This window comes from Echiichthys vipera (assembly GCF_963691815.1).
Source record: "Echiichthys vipera genome assembly, chromosome: 3".
NCBI classification, from domain to species: Eukaryota; Metazoa; Chordata; class Actinopteri; order Perciformes; family Trachinidae; genus Echiichthys; species Echiichthys vipera.
Window position 1 is genome coordinate 8,156,720 of NC_139828.1, and position 17,318 is coordinate 8,174,037.

The window sequence follows — 17,318 nt, forward strand, 5'->3', positions numbered from 1 at the left end:
GAGAGAAAGAATGTGTTTTTTTTTAACATTTTAGCATGTAAACATGTTCTAGTAGAAAACCAAAATACAAGTATGAACCTGAAAATGAGCGTAATGTTTGAGTGCAGCAATAAAACGGTAAATAAAACTACTAAAATACGAGTGTTTTGAGTCTCTCTCACTGTATCTGAGTGAGTGAAGATGTGATAATATTCACGTTATTCAAATATTTACACAGGGTCTTCACCTCGCCTCAGATGGGAGCTAAAGGGAGGGTTAGTGGGATTCAGGTCGTTTAAAAATAGCAGCCATCAGTGAAGGTCAGGGTCTCCTAGAGGCCGAGATCAGGAGATAACTGAGCTCACCCACTGACAGTTAAACACAGGACGCCCCATGCAGGACACATGGCTAAAGTCCACTCTCAGGGCACACACACACTGATCTAAGGACTGTGTGACATATCAACTATGCTCAATGATCCCGTAGTTGTTTGCCTTAGAGAGTATTAATGTGTGAAATTCAACTGAATTCAGATTAAACATGTTATAATGCTTCTTTTGATGCACCTTATACTAGTTTTGCCTGGAATTATGCCTCAGAGAGCAGGTGGCGTGAGATTTTTTTTTTGATCTTGGCGTGACTAAAAGCAGTCAGTAATTACAACACTCCTGAATAATGATTACACACAGCCGGCCTCACGTGAGATATACAACTGGATAACGTGAGGAGGGCTATTGTATTCATGAGAAATGATTTACGCTCAGAGAGTTATTGACTGTCTAAGAGCGGCTTGATTACAGAAAATACTCTCTGTTTTGTGTTGATATAGCTCCTTAATACACGGTGGAATACGGGCAAAGAGAGACGTATTCAATATCCAACTGCTGCACAAACTGGCTGTGCAGGTTTATTATTACCGTTGGCATCAGGGTGAGGTTAGTCTTTTATAGGTCAAATAGTCAAACATGACACAAACTGCAGTTAAGAATTCATAATGGTTGAGCGAGTGCTATCACAGCGCAGAGAAGACGTGGTCAAGCAAAGAGAAAAAGTGTCAAATTACTATTTTTGAACAGTTTTTTGAACAAAGCAGGGGAGACCGGGGTTGGCTGTCACACGGGTTGGTTGTCACAGTGCTACGGTCAAACTAGAGGGCGCTGTTTCATCACGTTGATGTCAAACACTTGCCGTGATGTCATTTCTAACTGCGCAAAAACATTGTGGTGAGGAGAAATTTTTCATGTCGCTTTTGGTTTTCTACTAAAAGTTTGTAGGCCGTTTCATAATCAAACACTTACTAAGAAGAGGACGGTAATAGCTTTGATTTTAGTCTATTTTTCTGTCGTAAACATGTCGCAATCCTTGTCACGAGGTCATCACTGTGAACTCCTTCATTTTACTTTTTGTTACAGAGCTTAATTCAAACAAATAATCATTGTTCACATAAACTCATGGTTTAAACAAAGACAAATACAAAGGGACTCGATGAGAATTATAGCGATGGTGATTATATAATTTTAAAACTTAGTTAGTGTCGCTAGCTTAAAACACTAGAAAATGTTTTCTAACATTTAACTTAAAGTTTGAATATGGTAAATGAGCAGAACACCGCCATCTAGTGTCTCAAGATCGTAGTCACAACAACAAAATATGATTAAAAGCACTCGGGTTGCCAGGTTTGTCAGCCCCGGTCCAGTAGCCTACAGGAGACCGGAGTCTGTTTGAGCCGGTTTGAACCCGTCCCCTCCGGCAAATCACACCATAAAAATAAGTATTGCAGAGGAGTTTGACTGACAGTTACCGTTGCCATTACAGCCAAGTAAACATGAAAGTTAGCTTACCGATCAAGGAGAAACGTAGCGTGCGTTTTAATGCTGTTTAACTCCTTTATCTCAGTCAATCCAGTGAATGTTTGGTCTATATTGACTCTCGTTTTTGCCCGTCTCTGGTCACTCAGCTGCTGGGACAAATAACACAGCTGCAGGATTGGCAAATTCACCCAGTGCCAGCCTACAGTAGCTGCACCAAACAACAGACAACCCTGGCAACCAGCAATGCCGGCCACTTTAATGGCTGGTACAATGTAAACAGAAGGTGACAGAAAGTCATTGTCAAATCCAAAAATGTCAAAATAATAATTAAAATTAAAAAATTTTTTTTCATTAATTCTGAACCCCTAAAAAACGCTCCATCAGTGTGTTTTGATTTATTTTTTAATATAGCTTTTAACAAAGAGTCCACATATTCAACCTTTAACTGAATGTGGGATGGTGGCAAACCCAACAGATTGGATGTAACTATTTTTATTTTTGTCTAATACACATTTAACTGTGCTCCATTCCCCTGTATTGGATTTGCTCAACATTACAGACCCATCAATACTGAGGGGAAGCCGTTTTGTAATTACACTGATCAGAAATGTTTTGATTTTGGCCGGGGGCGTATGCTTATCGCAGATCCCGCTCAGTGATTGGCTACAGCGCGGTTTAAGACCCGTCAATCTTCACATATCTTAACGCTGATTGGATACGGGCCGAGTCGCGCCTACAAGCGCAAGTAAAGGCAAATAACTAAGAAGCTGCGCCATTCGCGTACCATTTTCCGTAATTTTGATGGCGTAACGTGTGTAGATACTCTCTAGTGTACGCATTTGTCGTTAAAGCGCTACCTCTTGGCAGCAGGTATGGGTCAAATGCAGAGGAAAGCGAAGCGGAAGAGCTTTGCTGACAGGTGGAGGAAAATACTTTAGCTTTAAACTAACAAAAACAAAACAAATGGACGAGTATAAAACGGCACTGACCGAGAGCCTCGTAGTATGGGTGAGTTTTGCTTAGTGTTATGTGAATGTGTCGCCTGGTAACGTTACAAGGGGACCGTAGAGGCGAGGAGTACCTGTTTGGAGGTGGAGGAGGTGGAGGTGTCGGCGAAAAACACTCGAGAGAAAACCAGGCAGTTAGTCGAAGGGACATTGGCAACGGTTGCTACGGTTTTTATAATTCCATCTCTGTAGCAACAGTGTCAGTGCCCACCGGTGTGACGCGGAACGTTAACGTTAGCCGGGTCTGCAGGCTAATAACGTTACATATAAAGTTACCGGTTGAAGGTACAAATGTAACAACACCCTTCAGTTTAGCGGATCCTCGCCGGTTGAAGCGTACTAATCCAATTAACCAGGAGATATCTGTGAATGTCGCTCTTTTGTTTACATTATGTAACCGTATAAATATAGCTAACATCAGAAATTAGTTAAGTACCTTCATTTAGCTAGCGTCGTTGGACCTGTTCGTCTTCATGGGCGTATCATGGGACAAAGGGTCCCTGGGCACAGACATGTAAGAGCCCCCCCCCCCCCCCCCCCACACACACACACACACACACACCTACATTCAAAGAGTCTACTTTTTGTCGTTTTGTATTCATTTTGTTTCTCTTAGTGGACATTTTATGTTGGCAGTTGTTTTATATGTCTTTGTAATTGTTTTGCATTCATATTTTAGTAATTTTACATATTTTTGTGGTGGTTTGCATCTATTCTTTAGACATATTACGTCTCTATGTTGTTTTGTTTCTCTCTGTGATCAATTTATGTCTTTTTTTAATCAGTTTGCACGTCTTTTTTAATCAGTTTGCACGTCTTTGTCGCCATATTTTGGCTCTGCTTTGTCTATTTTCAGTCATCACACATCTCTTTGTGTTGATTTTGCATCCCTTTTTTCTTTAAAGATTATTTTTTGGCAGTTTTATTAGCCTTTTATTAGACAGGACAGACAGGAAATGTGGTGAGAGAGAGACAGAAAGACATGCAACGAAGTGCCGCAGGTCAGAGTCGAGCCCGCGGCCGCTGCCTCAAGGACCTTCAGCCTCTTTACATGCTCTAACTTCTGTGCCACCTAAGTCTAAGACATACCCTCAGAATGTTATGGGACTGGAGTATAAAGTAGAATAAAATGGAAACATTCAAGTACAAGTACCTCAACGTTGTACTTGCTTGTGCACGTGCATCTGTGCTCTACAAAAGCCCACCTCTCTCAACCGGGCCGTGGTTGGCAAGCGTGCCGTGCCTGGACGTGGTACAGTTGTACTCACACTGGCCAAATTAACCAGACTTTAGCAGGGAAGTGTGCCTGGGCACGGTACGTATGGACAGTGAGAGTGCGCCCTAAGTGTAGTACTTGAGTAAACTTAATTTTAATGCTAGCTGTCAATGTTTTTCCAATCGTGCTTATCTTATTTTGACAAAGTAGAAGTAGAAGAACCAAAACTGTTCAGTTGTTGGTGTGGTTCCTCAAACTGGTAGCCTTTAGATCGGTTTGGTGATCAACAAAAAATGTCGGATGTGTAGGGCTGCCCCCTCTTAGTCAACTAGCCGACTAATTTGTCATTTTGGACTTGGTCAACAAAGATTTATTTTGTCAATTGATCATTTTTTAATGCCCTTTTCATGCTGAAGGACTTATTTCAAAACTTATGAGCAAATCATAAGTGACACACAAAATTTAAAGTGGTGCTTTTGAGGAAAAGGATGTTGGCCCAGGAGAATTCATGTTACGCCATGGCTGCTACTTGAATTATTTACATCCTCACTTAAGCAGGAAAGCCTTTGTTTTTACCTGGATGCTGTCTGCAGTCTAGCCTGTCCGTGCATCCCTGTCCTCTATTATCTTTTCTCTCCTTTTAATTATTCTTCCCTCGTTGGATGTATTTACAGCACATCTGCAGTGTTGTGAGGAAACTCTCCTGTGAAAACTTGCAGCATGCTTCATCATGTCACCACCTCCTTAGCAATGTTTTATTCCCTGTACTCTCCATGGATCGTTGGCCAGTCTTCCTGACGATGCTGTGTTTTGTGTTTCAGCTGCAGACCTTCAACACTCCTGCACCCTGCAGAACGGTGGAGGAGCTAACCACTGGAGCGGCAATATCACAGGCACTGCATCAAATGTGAGAGAGCACACGCACACAAACACACATTATTTGTTCTAATACACTTCGCGGCACTCCTGATTCAACATTAAACCACTTATGCACAAAAGCTATTGGATGACTCATTTCTGGTGACATTTCTTGTTTTGTAGTGCAAACCTTTTTTTCAGCTATGCAAATGATCAACAGCTAGCATCAGATTTGGTTTTGAGACAGTTAAAATAAAAAGATGACAATTGATTCATATAGGTCTATGTAGGGGAAGGAAATGCCTTGCTCCAGTGTAGGCAATTTAATAAAATCTTTTGGGTCAAAAACTTGTCAACTTTTGCCCCGACAAAGTCATACGATTGCAATTTGTCCTCAGTTACCAGCCCTACCTTGTGTCATGCGAGTAAACAAAAAGCATACAAGTGAATGAAAGAGGGCTCCTGTTTTTCGGAATTATTAAAAACATGGTACTGTAGGCAATGATTAATGTTGAGCGAGAGCTGCAGCATTTGATATTATCTAGAAGAATTTGACCTTGAACGGCACACGATTCATTGAGAAGTCAGAACGGTTGTTCCCCTCTCTGTGCTGCAGAGACTCAGTGTGGTTCACTGATGGATGGCTCGGTCGTATCAAAGCAGATGTTGAGGATAACTGGCGACTGAAGGTACAGTGCAGTGCTGTCTCCCCCACCCTGTATCCGTCCTCTCTGACTTTACTCTTCATGCTTTGCTGAACCCCCCCTGTGTGCTAAACCCTCTTGTTTGCCTCAACCCTGCCAAACTGTCCTTTACACTGACCTCCTGCCTGCTCCAGTGGTGCTGCTCCTGGGTTAGCCCGCACTCTGACCCTGCCTTCTGACTCCTCTGGTGTACATGTATGTCAAATATGTCAGCTATATGTAATGTAAGGGTGGTTTAGAAAGAAAATGCATGTTATGTCTCTTCCTCAGTTTGGCTGTGACTGTGTTGTCCCTGTTGCTGCCCCTCTCCCAGCGTGCAGATGTAAATAATAACATGATCGATGGCTGATTTCCATTTCCTGACTTTAAGGATCCTGGTATTGTGCATGCTGGTCATACTGGGACACGGGTAGAAAAGAGCCATCATTAATGTTATTGACATTTTCTGCTAAAACAAGTCAAAATGTCTGACGTAAAGAACATATATAACATATTTTCTTGTGTACATTTGAAAAGTGTTGATTTTGTCATTGCATGAGCAGAAATTCTGTTTGAAGTGAATCTCTGTTATGAGTTTGTCCCCCCAGTCCCCGTTTTGACTGTAAACCGAGTTCATAACATTTAATAATCTTGTGTGTAATCGCAGATGAACAACCTGAAGAAGATCCTTCAGATGGTGGTTGATTATTATAACGAGGTAGGTTGTGACCTAGCACAATATCCTCCTTGTGTTTGCACAGTTTATGGGTGATTGGGTGTGACTCTTGCGTGTTCACTTAGTTCTTGTGGGAATTGTAATATGCACTGTTTACGTAGTAACGAGCCCCAGGAGCTTGGTGTGCAGTTGAGATCAAAACAGGCATCAAGCAGTTTAAGGCTGGTACACCATACGTCCACAATTGAGTGCTGAAGCATTTTTCTATATCCACTTTACTAAATCATCACAAAATTGACATACAGTATTCACCAATCCTCTTAGTTGTAACAAAACTCTACCAACACACACACTGTTATCTGTCTCCATCTATCAGGTCTTAGCCCAGGAAATCTCAGACTTCCCTTTGCCAGATCTGGCCCTGGTGGCTGAGCATTCAGACCCCGTGGAGCTGGGGAGGCTGCTGCAGCTCGTGTTGGGCTGTGCTGTCAGATGTGAGCGTAAACAAGGTATGCTTCTGTTTTACACAAGGGCTCCACAGTTAATCCAATATTACTCGTGATCACGATTTTGGCTTCCCAAAGTTAAATGATCGACTGCAATATTGATATTTAAATTGTAGAAAAATCTGCTGTGTATCAAATCAAGCGCTTCCTAAATTTACACTCAGCCACTAGAGCGTGATCGAGACGTTTTGAAGTTTTCACACTTGGGGGGGAAAAACCGAGAAACTGTGAAAAACTTTCCTGAATGTTGCGTGTAGTCCAGAGTAGAAAAGTACAATATAAGAGACAGCAGATCAGCAAAAAGAAGATCAACCTTTGTGGGTATAATTGTATTTATAGTTTGCATTTAGGAGACGCACTGAATTTCTGTGAAGAAGAAACTTATTTTAAGTCTTATTTTTATGCAAAGAGATGATCAGGAATGCAGCACAACCTGAAAATGAAAGCAGTGCTCTGTTGAAATGCGTCCCTAAAATCAGGGAATAATAGTTATAAATAATCGTGGTCCCAATATTAATAAAAAAATATAATGATCATGATCATTTTGTCCATAACTGTGAAGCCCTATGTCACACAACTTGTGTACACAAACCGACAGTATGTGTTGTACAGTAGCAAAAGAGAAAGAGAATCGTTTCATCAAAATCCAGTTGGGTTAAGGGCCGTCAGCAGTGTTTAATTATTGCCCTCCAGGCCTCTGACAAAAGCAGAGCCCATCAGGCAGCCTGACTGGGAAATCAATGACGGCAGTGTTACATTTGGAAGTGGGACACAAGTGCTGAATAATAATAAATGATGCATTTGATGTTTGTAGCTTATGAATCTCTCATTTTATCGACAGAATACATTCAGATCATCATGACCCTGGAGGAGTCTGTGCAGCATGTGGTCATGACAGCCATTCAGGAGGTTAGTCCATCTTAATACCAAGTGTCTCCCTCACTCACATTAAAGTTATGTTAAAGATACCCTGAAAAGCTCGGCAGAGCAGTTGTGCATTCGTAATTAACTTTAGCTCAAGTGTCTTAAAGAGGCTTCAGCAGCAGTGGTTGTTGGGCGACGGCAGAGGGTACGCTTCATGACTCATGTGATTCTTAAACATTTTGTCTTTTCAGCTCATGAGTAAAGAGATCATGGCCCCGTTTGGAGCTGAACTGTCAGGGGACTTGGAACAGCAGGTCAGATGTACTTTGAACTGTGTAATACAAAAAAAACTCCACAAGATGTTGTTATTATAACTTAAACCGTTACACAAGGAATAAGGAACAGAATCCCTCCAGTGGAAGCTCAAATCAAGCAATCTGATTGGTTCATACCCGTGATATCATCACCACATACAACTTCTATGACATCTAATTCCTTTACATACTTCAGTATATATAAGAAACCGTTATCTTGCTGTCAGACAGCCCTTTCTGACGAGGAACTGAAGTTGTAATCTATGCTCTCTATGAAGTCCCCAGACTCCATTGACAAACATTTTAACATGCAGAACATGGGAGTTTCTGGTCGACCGCTTCTTCAATACATTAATTACATAAACCAACCAGTGTGATTAGTCCGCCCAGGGCCAACTCATCTGGAAATCTGTCTGTATGGAAGAGGGCCAAGAGCAATCTGCCAGAACAAATGAAACCTGAGTTTAGCAGATTCGTCTGGTTTTCAGGCTTGTTTACTTTCATACAGTAATTAACATCTGGAGTAAATTGTTATATGTTGTGAACAATCATGGAAAATGTATAATGGGTCCTTGAAAAGTCATAGAACAGTTTTGAAATTGTGTCCATGAGAATGTGTTTGAAAGCCTTTGGAGTCTTCTGACCTGAGTGTTGCAGCAGAACCAGTTGATGCGTAATGTGAATGTACGGGTTAGATAAATCTGTTTTTCCTTCATGTGTCCAGCTGAAAAAAGCCCTGGAGGAACTGACTGAGCTGCTAGCAGAGAAGGAAGCGCTAGCCCAGCGCTGCCAAGAGCTGGACGTACAGGTGAACACAAAGCTTTGAGTTTTTCTCCAGAAAAATGTACATTAACATGATTCATCCACAGCTGTCTAGCCTCAGTGCTTTCTGTGGGTATGCCTGCATTCAGATCTCCATGTCTATACACACACACACACCAACACACATACACACACACGTCCGTGGCACAGTATAAACAAGAGTTGTGTAATTCGCTGTAATGCTCGGGTCCATTGTCTGGGGCTGCTGTGGCAGAAGGACTGTGGGCTTAGAGTCTGGGCTCTGCTGGTCCCACTGTGGCAACCAGCCCAGGGTCCGCCACTGCTGAAGGCCTCACTCAGCACTGTACAGACAGACTAGATGTAGCACAGGCACTGATCAACTGTTCAACTGGACTCTCGACAGATTGATTTGTTCTGTCACCAGTCTTGCTCATCTCTCGCCGCGGCAAGGTAAGTCCAACATGGTCGACCATTTGACAGAACTAAACCATCTCCACCAGCTGCTCAAATGTTTACTCTAACTCCGCTAACAGATGGCTCAATCAGGATTCTGCCCCGAGATGAGTCACGCAGTGTGTGTTTAATATCCAGTAATTCAACCAGGAACAAAATCTGGCATAATAACTGTTTGTCGTCTTCTTTTGGTAAAAGCATTTCAATATTTCGTAATGCATCTTTTATCTATGTGACACTTAATTTAAGGTTCATTTGATGAGACAGTGGAGTTAAAAGTCCAGTATTTTTTTTATAGACTTCAGTTTAATCCTTGGGATAATAACTTTATTAACTGTATATCGTTTTATTTTAATGATTCCAAGCAAACAAAAGGAACACAATTAAAAAGTAAACTGTCTTTATTCTACATGTGTCATTTTGAGGTTGAAGTATTTCTTTAAGTAGACCAGAGATGAGACACACACATGCACAAAACCACTCCCAGTCAGTGTGAAGGTGAATGGTACAGATCTAGCCTGTTACTACACCAGCCGCAGTTAAAGTTGAACTGATCCTGTGGTTGTTTGTAGAGATGTTGTACACAGGACTTTTAAACAATCACAAGTCAATCTCAGACTAATAGTCCACTGTCTCATGATAAAAAAGTACACACCAGGGAAAAGATGAGTGAGAGGCAAACTAACTAACCGTGTATTAACATGTTTGCTTAAAGTGCACTTTGTCTGTGCTCTGCTTCCAGCATGGATTAACTGAACTGTTTGCTTTAACAGCTGGGGGAGGAAGAGTTATCTGTAATGGGAGGGGTGTGTCCTTTGATGCTCACATGTAACTTTGCTGCTTTGCATGAAATAATTGACCATCATCACAGGTTTTCCTGCTGATTTAAAAAAATATATACTTTTAGTTTAATTCACCTTCACTTTAATATATTTGTATGACTTATGAGGGCAGCTCTAAACCTTATTGTACTCGGACAGGTGGCGGTTCTGCAAGAGGAGCGGAACAGCTTATTGGCTGAGAATGATGTCCTAACAGACCGAGCCAATCAGCTGGACACATTTGACGACCCAAGCACGCCCTCAGGGAGAAAACACAGCCAGTTGCAGCAACAGTTGGAGGCGCTGCAGGAGGAGAACTTCAGGTGAGTCATGTTCTGCTTAAATGAACTGCAGCAATCCCTTTTATAGATGTATGAACAATTATGTGCATTTGCATCTTTTAGGCTGGAGGCTGCTAAAGATGACTACCGGATCCATTGTGAAGAGTTGGAGAAGCAGCTGATCGAGGTTCAGCACCGTAATGACGAGCTCACCAGCCTGGCAGAAGAATCTCGAGCGCTCAAGGATGAACTGGACGTTTTGAGGTCTGTGTGAGGGTGTGCGCTTGAGGGCGTGCTAATCAGTAATATTAAATTATGTTTTGTTCACCTGGAACTAAAATGTGCATACAAATAGCTCTCTATGGCCTTGAGAAAGTAGGCTTAGCACAAACAAAAAGAAGCAGGAAAACAACAACAACAAATTAAATGTAATATTTCAAAATGAAGCGAAGTGTAACAGTTCTTCATCTGTGCGATTGGATACCAGGGATTAGACCCTGCAATGGCGTCATTGTTATTCATTGGTAGGCTTTTTAATAGAGAGTTATGTATTTATTTTGTATTCCCATACTGTAGGAACTGCTCAGATCGGGTGGTGATGCTGGAGGCCTCAGTGGACACATACAAACGTAAACTGGAGAATCTGGGTGATCTGAAAAGGCAGATGAAGCTGCTGGAGGAGAATAACATGACTTACATGCACAACACCGTGAGCTTGGAGGAAGAACTACGCAAGGCCAACGCTGCCCGTGCACAGCTCGAGACATATAAGAGACAGGTAAATGATATGCAAAGCGTGTTTGGAAATTAAAGGGAAAGTCGTATGTTATAAATACAGTAGGTAACAGCATGTGTACATATTCTTTTATCGGTTTGTGTGCGATTTCATATGCGGTCTATCAGGTCCAGGAGCTACACAGGAAGTTGACTGAGGAGTCGCGGCGAGCAGACAACCTGGCCTATGAGATGAAGAAGTTAGAGGAAAAGCATGAAACTGTGATGAAGGAGAAAGAGGTGAGGCAGCGTTTGAAATAAGATAAACTTCATTGATCCCACACCGGGGAAATTACTGTGTTGAAGCAACTCAAGTTTAACTCAAGTCTGAAAGAAATTAAAAAGATAAAAATGCAAACAATGTTAAATATTCAAGATTCAAGAAGCTTTATTTATCCAGATTGAAATTATTGTACAACAGTTTCAATACAAAGATATAATACAATACGTCTATATACATTTAAAATAATTAGAATAAAAGCTATATACACCCTTCAGCATATAGTGTAGAAATATGTGCATGTACTATGAATTGCACATGAAATATTTTTAACTGTAATACATTATGTATGTGGTATGAAACTAAAGTATATTTAATGAATGAAAGTATGTCAGGAAGAATCAGAAGTTTTTTTTTTTTTTTACTCATCTTTACTGTTTGACCATATCTTCCCCTCTGTTAGAGGACCATCATGGAGAGAGACTCTCTGAAGGAGATCAACGAAGAGTTAAGATGCACTCAGGCTCAGCAACACCAGCTCTCGCAAGCAGGTATGTGACAGAGCGCTCATAGCTTCAATTAAGTTCAGTTGTTTTTTTGCCGTGTAAAAGGAATTTGCCCCAGTGCTGCTAACACACACACACACACACACACACACACACACACACACACGTAGCACAGTATAAACATGCGTTGTGTAATTCGCTGTAATGCTCGGGTCCATTGTCTGGGGCTGTGATAGTCCTCAAATACTTTTATGCTGCTACCTAATTACTGTAAAGTGCTTGTTAGCATTTGTTACTGTGCTTGTGCGTCACAGATGAACAGTAACGATGCTGCTAAAGTACAAATAATTTCTTCCTGTAGGGATCCTTCCTTCTAGCAGCCCCAGCCATGATAACCTGGCAGCTGAATTAATACCCATTGAGTACAGGTAACAGAATCTGCTCCTGACAATGTAGAATTAGTGAACTTTCTGCTCCAGTGTGGTGCGTGAACACTGACTGTGTATGCATGATTGTGCAGAGATAAGTTCATCAGGCTGCAGCATGAGAACAAATTGCTGAGAGTGCAGCAGGAGGAGTGTGAGAGGGAGAAGATCGCAGCGCTGCAGGTCCAGCTGGAGGAAGCACATAAGACACGCAGTGAATTGGACACAGAAAACAGGTGAACAGAGTTAATCTCTCTTTGTAAGTCAGCCATAGATAAGATGATAGAGGTTCATTTTCTTCATGGTTTTGCTGTTTTTAGCACCGTTTTCTGGAAAATATGTTGTTTTTTTAATATTTGCTGAAACTATCACTGTGTGCTGAACGCAGAATGAGACAGACGATCTGTGGAATAGTAATGTCGCTCTACGTCTCTCTGTCTGCTCCTAATGTCATCTGTTAGTTCCACTGCACCTGACTGACAACCAATCAAAGCTGAGGAGTCTCATGATCTCTCTCCGATCAAACTGGGAAGCTAGGCAGCGCTGATCAAATAGGAATCAATAATCTTTTACTGTGTTGCTCTTTTTTTCCTGCTTGAAATATGCAATACGGTAATAGAATACTGAGTCATATTTGATCAGCGCTGCCTGGTTTCACAGTTTGATCGGAGTTCAGAGCAGTCATTGACAGTGTGTCAGAGACTCCTCGGCTCTGAATGGATGTTTTTCTTCGGGGGCGGTGGAAACTAGCAGATGCCACTAGGAGCAGACAGAGAGGCCTCTGGGAGCAGACATTAACAGCAGGTGGAGGTACATCACTCTCATTGTGCTGTCAGGATATTTCAGCAAAATGATTAAAAACGCATTTTTAATAGAAAGTTACTATCTTCTGCTTTACGTTTTGTGGGATAATGTGTTCTTTTGTTAATATTTATTTTCTCTTCACGGTGATCGATCTGCAGATTGAGTCGAGAGCGGATCAGTGAGCTGCAGCAGCAGGTGGAGGACCTCCAGAGGGCTCTGCAGAGTCAGGCGGCCAAACCTGATGATGTGAGTGTGCCAGGAGCGATGGCACCCAGACAGAGACCATGTCCCACAGAGTTAATCTTATTAAGCGGTTTAGACTTTGTGCTGGCATAGCATTATGGAAGGAAATCATAATTAGTTTTGTTTTGAGTCAAAACGTTAAACTGATTAAGAGGTAATTTTTTTCAAATGTGTTTATTTTGCACTATACATTTAACCAATTGTAACCTTATGTGCTGTATTTTATGCCATCCATGCTCTAGGCCATGACATGTGGAAAGAACACAACAGAGGAGAGCAGTCAAATAATATTTATTCTAATAAACTAAAACATATAAAGCAAATAAAGTGTGAATTAAATTAAGGCCAAAAAAAACAAGAAGCTGGATCTGCTGGCTGGGATGTGTCAAATGTGAGAGAGGGAAGACGGCAGGCGTGGAGCTATTTTTAATGCTCCAAATCATTAGGCCCAGGTGCTCCACGTCAGGTTAATTGGACCCGCCTGCCCTGATCTAACACCTAGAAACAGAAAACAGCAAGCACAATTGGTCACTGCAACCTTGCCATATGCAGGACTGGACCGGGACACTCACAGTAGAAGCTTTAAAGCATGTTCTCTTATTTTCAGTCGAACCTGAAGCGGAAACTGGATGCACACATGTAAGTGTGAATTATGTGTCAGCTCTTGAATAAAGTTTGAGGGATGTAAAATGGATGCATGTGTTCTCCAGTAGAGGGAGCTAAAGAAACATTTATTTCTTCAGGGTACAGCTGAACGAGGCTCAGGACGAAATCATGAAGAAGAAAGAGCTGCTGGAGGACCTGCAGCCCGACAACACTCAAACCTGTAAGTCTCCAATCGCGTCTGATTTTTCCAATTCTCACAAAAGGAAAATGTAACCTTGTCTCTAACACTGCAGCAATGCTCAACACCACTGACTGACTGACTGATGTGAAACCTCTTCATTGACTCTTAGCCTTGAAGGTGGATGAGCTGATGGCTGCTCTGAAGAAGAAGGATGATGACATGCGGGCCATGGAAGAGAGGTACAAAATGTACCTGGAGAAAGCTCGTAATGTGAGTGCTAAGAGTATTGTTTCTATAATTTATTCTAGTTTTATAATCCTTTAAAACACAAGTTTGATACGACTTCAGAACTGACCGTTCTTGTTTGCTCGTAGGTTATCCGAGCGCTGGATCCTAAGCTAAACCCAGCCACCGCGGAGATCCAGGCTCTGAGGAACCAGTTGGCAGATCGGGACAAGCAGATTCTCAACCTGGAAGTAAATCTGCTTTCTGACTTGTTCGCAGTGAACATACAGTATTTATTTATTTAATTGTTTTAATAAGGGCTGGTTTTCAAACTAAACTCACTGAACATTTGGTTGATTTGCCTCTGTAGCGTCAATGTGAGCAGGCCAAACTGCGAGAGTACGAGGAGAAGCTGATCGTCACTGCGTGGTATAACAAGGTAAAACTCCACTTACTCTCATTTAAGCCTCACATTGGATTTCTACTTTAGAAACAAGCCTTTTTGAGGCCACCTTTATGTGTATGCTGGACTACAGTGATGTTGCATGCATGCATCCTCACAATGCCTACCTATGTTTGATACCGTTTACCATGGAGCACTGAGATTTATCTCAAATCTCTCACTGACTCCTTGTTCTTTGTGTGTTCGGTTGGATGCTCGGCCTTGTCCGTCCGTAGACTCAACCATTGACATTCTTATTTATGATGCTGTTCTTGGACTGCTTCCTTACCTTTTTTTTAAAGGAATTACATCCTTCCAAAACGTATGGGAGGTTACTGTCTTCGCTCCCAGGAGCTATTCTTTCTAATTGTCCCTAAAGTCTGTACTGAACTGGGGAAAAAGGGCTTTTGAGTTTGCTGCTCCCTCTGATTACAAAACCACCTAAATCATCTGGAGTTGGTTTCATTGGGAGCATTTGTTACTAAAAGTCATCTGGCTGTAGATGTTTTTTAATATTGCTCACGTGTTGATATCTTAGACTGTTTTTTCTTATTTCATTGAATTGTTATACGTTTGTGTCTGAAACTGTTCCTCATGCTGCTGCCTGCCTTGGCCAGGACACTTGAAAAATAGTCTTTTTCCTGGTTAAATAAAAACTAATTGAACTTATCTGATGTACAGTACATCCTTCCTTTTTAATGACCTCATTGACACTCCAAATTTGTCTTTCTTCGTCCTCAGAGTCTGAACTTTCAGAAGCTGGCGATCGAATCACGCCTCGGTGGCTGCACCTCCTCTGTTCTGAGCCCCAGCCAGTCCTTCTTGTCCCAGCAGCGTCAAGTCTCAAATGCCCCACGCCGGGCGCTTTCCATCAGCGTGCCTGCCACTACCTCCAAGTAGACCTTGTCATAGAGCCAAATGTCTCATCTTTTTTTTTCTGTTAAGGGAATAACTCCCTCCCACCAGTGAGCACTCAAGTGACCTTAAACACATCTGCTCTTAGCGCGTGGTGAGGGGTCACGGACGAACTGTAAACAATGAGCACTGACTTATCAAACACAACCCTATAGGTCACTCACCTGAGACAATAGCATACTGTCCCACAATACACTGGTTACATGCTGACCTCCACAGGACAGGAGCCCACAACCTGTGTTCACCTCACTAGCTAAAATAACGCACGTCCCCGCTCGTAGACTTGGAGGAGCATATTTCCCTCCTGCTGTGTTTGCTTTGCCAACTACAGACAGACGAATACTTACTATAATCAATTTAGCTTAAATTCTCTTATATCCTGTCATGCTGTGTACTTGAACAGGAACGGGAGAAATGTAAATCAATGCTTAACTATTTAGAATTTAAACCAGTAATATGTATGAATGTGATTTCTTTTTTTTATGTAAAAAAAAAAGGCTATTTGAATGCTGAAGCCGATTTCAGATGATTGATGTATGGATCCCTATTCTATGCAGTTAAGGGGGGGGGGGGGGGGGTACTAATGTGGTCATCCTGCAGACTGAAAAGACAAAACGTGCTTCAGATTTCTTTGAGAAAATGAACGCTATATTTGGTGCTGGCCACCAACTGCTTTCAAACATCAGTCACCTATGAGTTTGTTTTTTTTAATATATAAACTAAAATGGAACAAGCCCATCATGTAAAGCTGTGAACAAACTATAAATCATATTAAGTGATCAACCTCTGAGGTGCTGCGACAACAAATCCTAGACAAGAAATTCAGGATGTGTATTTATTGTGTATTTTCTATGTTAAAAGTTTGATTCATGTACTGGCAGCGTGCTCTAAATGAAAACGGGCAGGCCTTTCTATTCACTAAATATCTTTAATTGTATTTCTTAATGAAAAAAATCATCTATGAAGTTGTACAGCTGTAATGTTAACATGATTTTAACACCAGCTTCTGATTCATGGCAGACCCAGGTTAAGCTCTCAAACTGTACCTGACAATTGTAACTGAAGAATAGTAATAACTGTAGTTGATATTGTGTTTAATCATGGATGTTTTCGGGCTGTTTTAGTGCCTGTGGAGGTTCACACTGGAGAGCGCTGTAGAAGATGATCTATTCTTTGATCTTGTTCGTCATTGGCTCTGCGACCTTCTGGCTGATGATAGCCTCGTCACTGTTGTACGTTTCCAATAACACTAACGCGGCATTCTGTTATGATGGTTTTGCCATTTGTGATGCATAGACGTAAGCTTTTATTTTCATTTGCAGTGGACGCTTCTCGTAGAATGACGATTTAAAAGTAGTGTCATTTATATAAAAATAAGTACAATCAAACGTAGCACAGCACAGACGCTACGTGTGTAGTGTGACATGTTTGTGTGTAAATGAAGAAATGTGAGGAGGGCATTGTGAATTTTCAGGAATTCAAAATGTAATGTCTTTTGTTTTCTTGGGAATAAATAAATAAATACATAAATACATAAATTCTTTTCCTAAAAATGTTTGGATGAGAAACCCTGAGGTTTTCACTCTTGAACAACCAAAGGTGAAATCATTGTGTTTCATTTCAACACCGTTCATGAACCTGTTGACGCACAATTGTTTATTTACAGGTGATTCCTTCCCGTCTTCTCATTGCTCAGTTTGTACCTCCTCACCTCCTCTCCTCCTC

General features: G+C 41.5%; 1 protein-coding gene across 1 annotated transcript; it reads left to right on the forward strand.

Annotated features, from left to right (window-relative positions):
- Positions 1–2,672: 2,672 nt before the first annotated feature.
- Positions 2,673–17,096, forward strand: hook1 (hook microtubule-tethering protein 1). The gene is made up of 22 exons (XM_083940192.1): positions 2,673–2,798; positions 4,835–4,920; positions 5,488–5,560; positions 6,222–6,272; positions 6,607–6,739; positions 7,578–7,645; positions 7,852–7,914; positions 8,639–8,722; positions 10,131–10,294; positions 10,376–10,516; positions 10,829–11,030; positions 11,156–11,266; positions 11,710–11,797; positions 12,114–12,180; positions 12,273–12,413; positions 13,140–13,227; positions 13,832–13,863; positions 13,968–14,050; positions 14,181–14,281; positions 14,386–14,487; positions 14,607–14,675; positions 15,420–17,096. The coding sequence occupies exons 1-22, from the start codon at positions 2,754–2,756 to the stop codon at positions 15,576–15,578; spliced, it is 2,151 nt and encodes a 716-aa protein (XP_083796318.1). The 5' UTR covers positions 2,673–2,753; the 3' UTR covers positions 15,579–17,096.
- Positions 17,097–17,318: the final 222 nt, after the last annotated feature.

What these genes read in the sequence shown, in the direction of transcription:
- hook1 (XM_083940192.1), top strand. Translation starts at nt 2,754, where the DNA reads ATGGACGAGTATAAAACGGCACTGACCGAGAGCCTCGTAGTATGG. An exon ending in CCGAGAGCCTCGTAGTATGG is followed by an intron (nt 2,799 to 4,834) that starts GTGAGTTTTGCT and finishes TTTGTGTTTCAG; the next exon opens with CTGCAGACCTTCAACACTCC. An exon ending in TCACTGCGTGGTATAACAAG is followed by an intron (nt 14,676 to 15,419) that starts GTAAAACTCCAC and finishes CTTCGTCCTCAG; the next exon opens with AGTCTGAACTTTCAGAAGCT.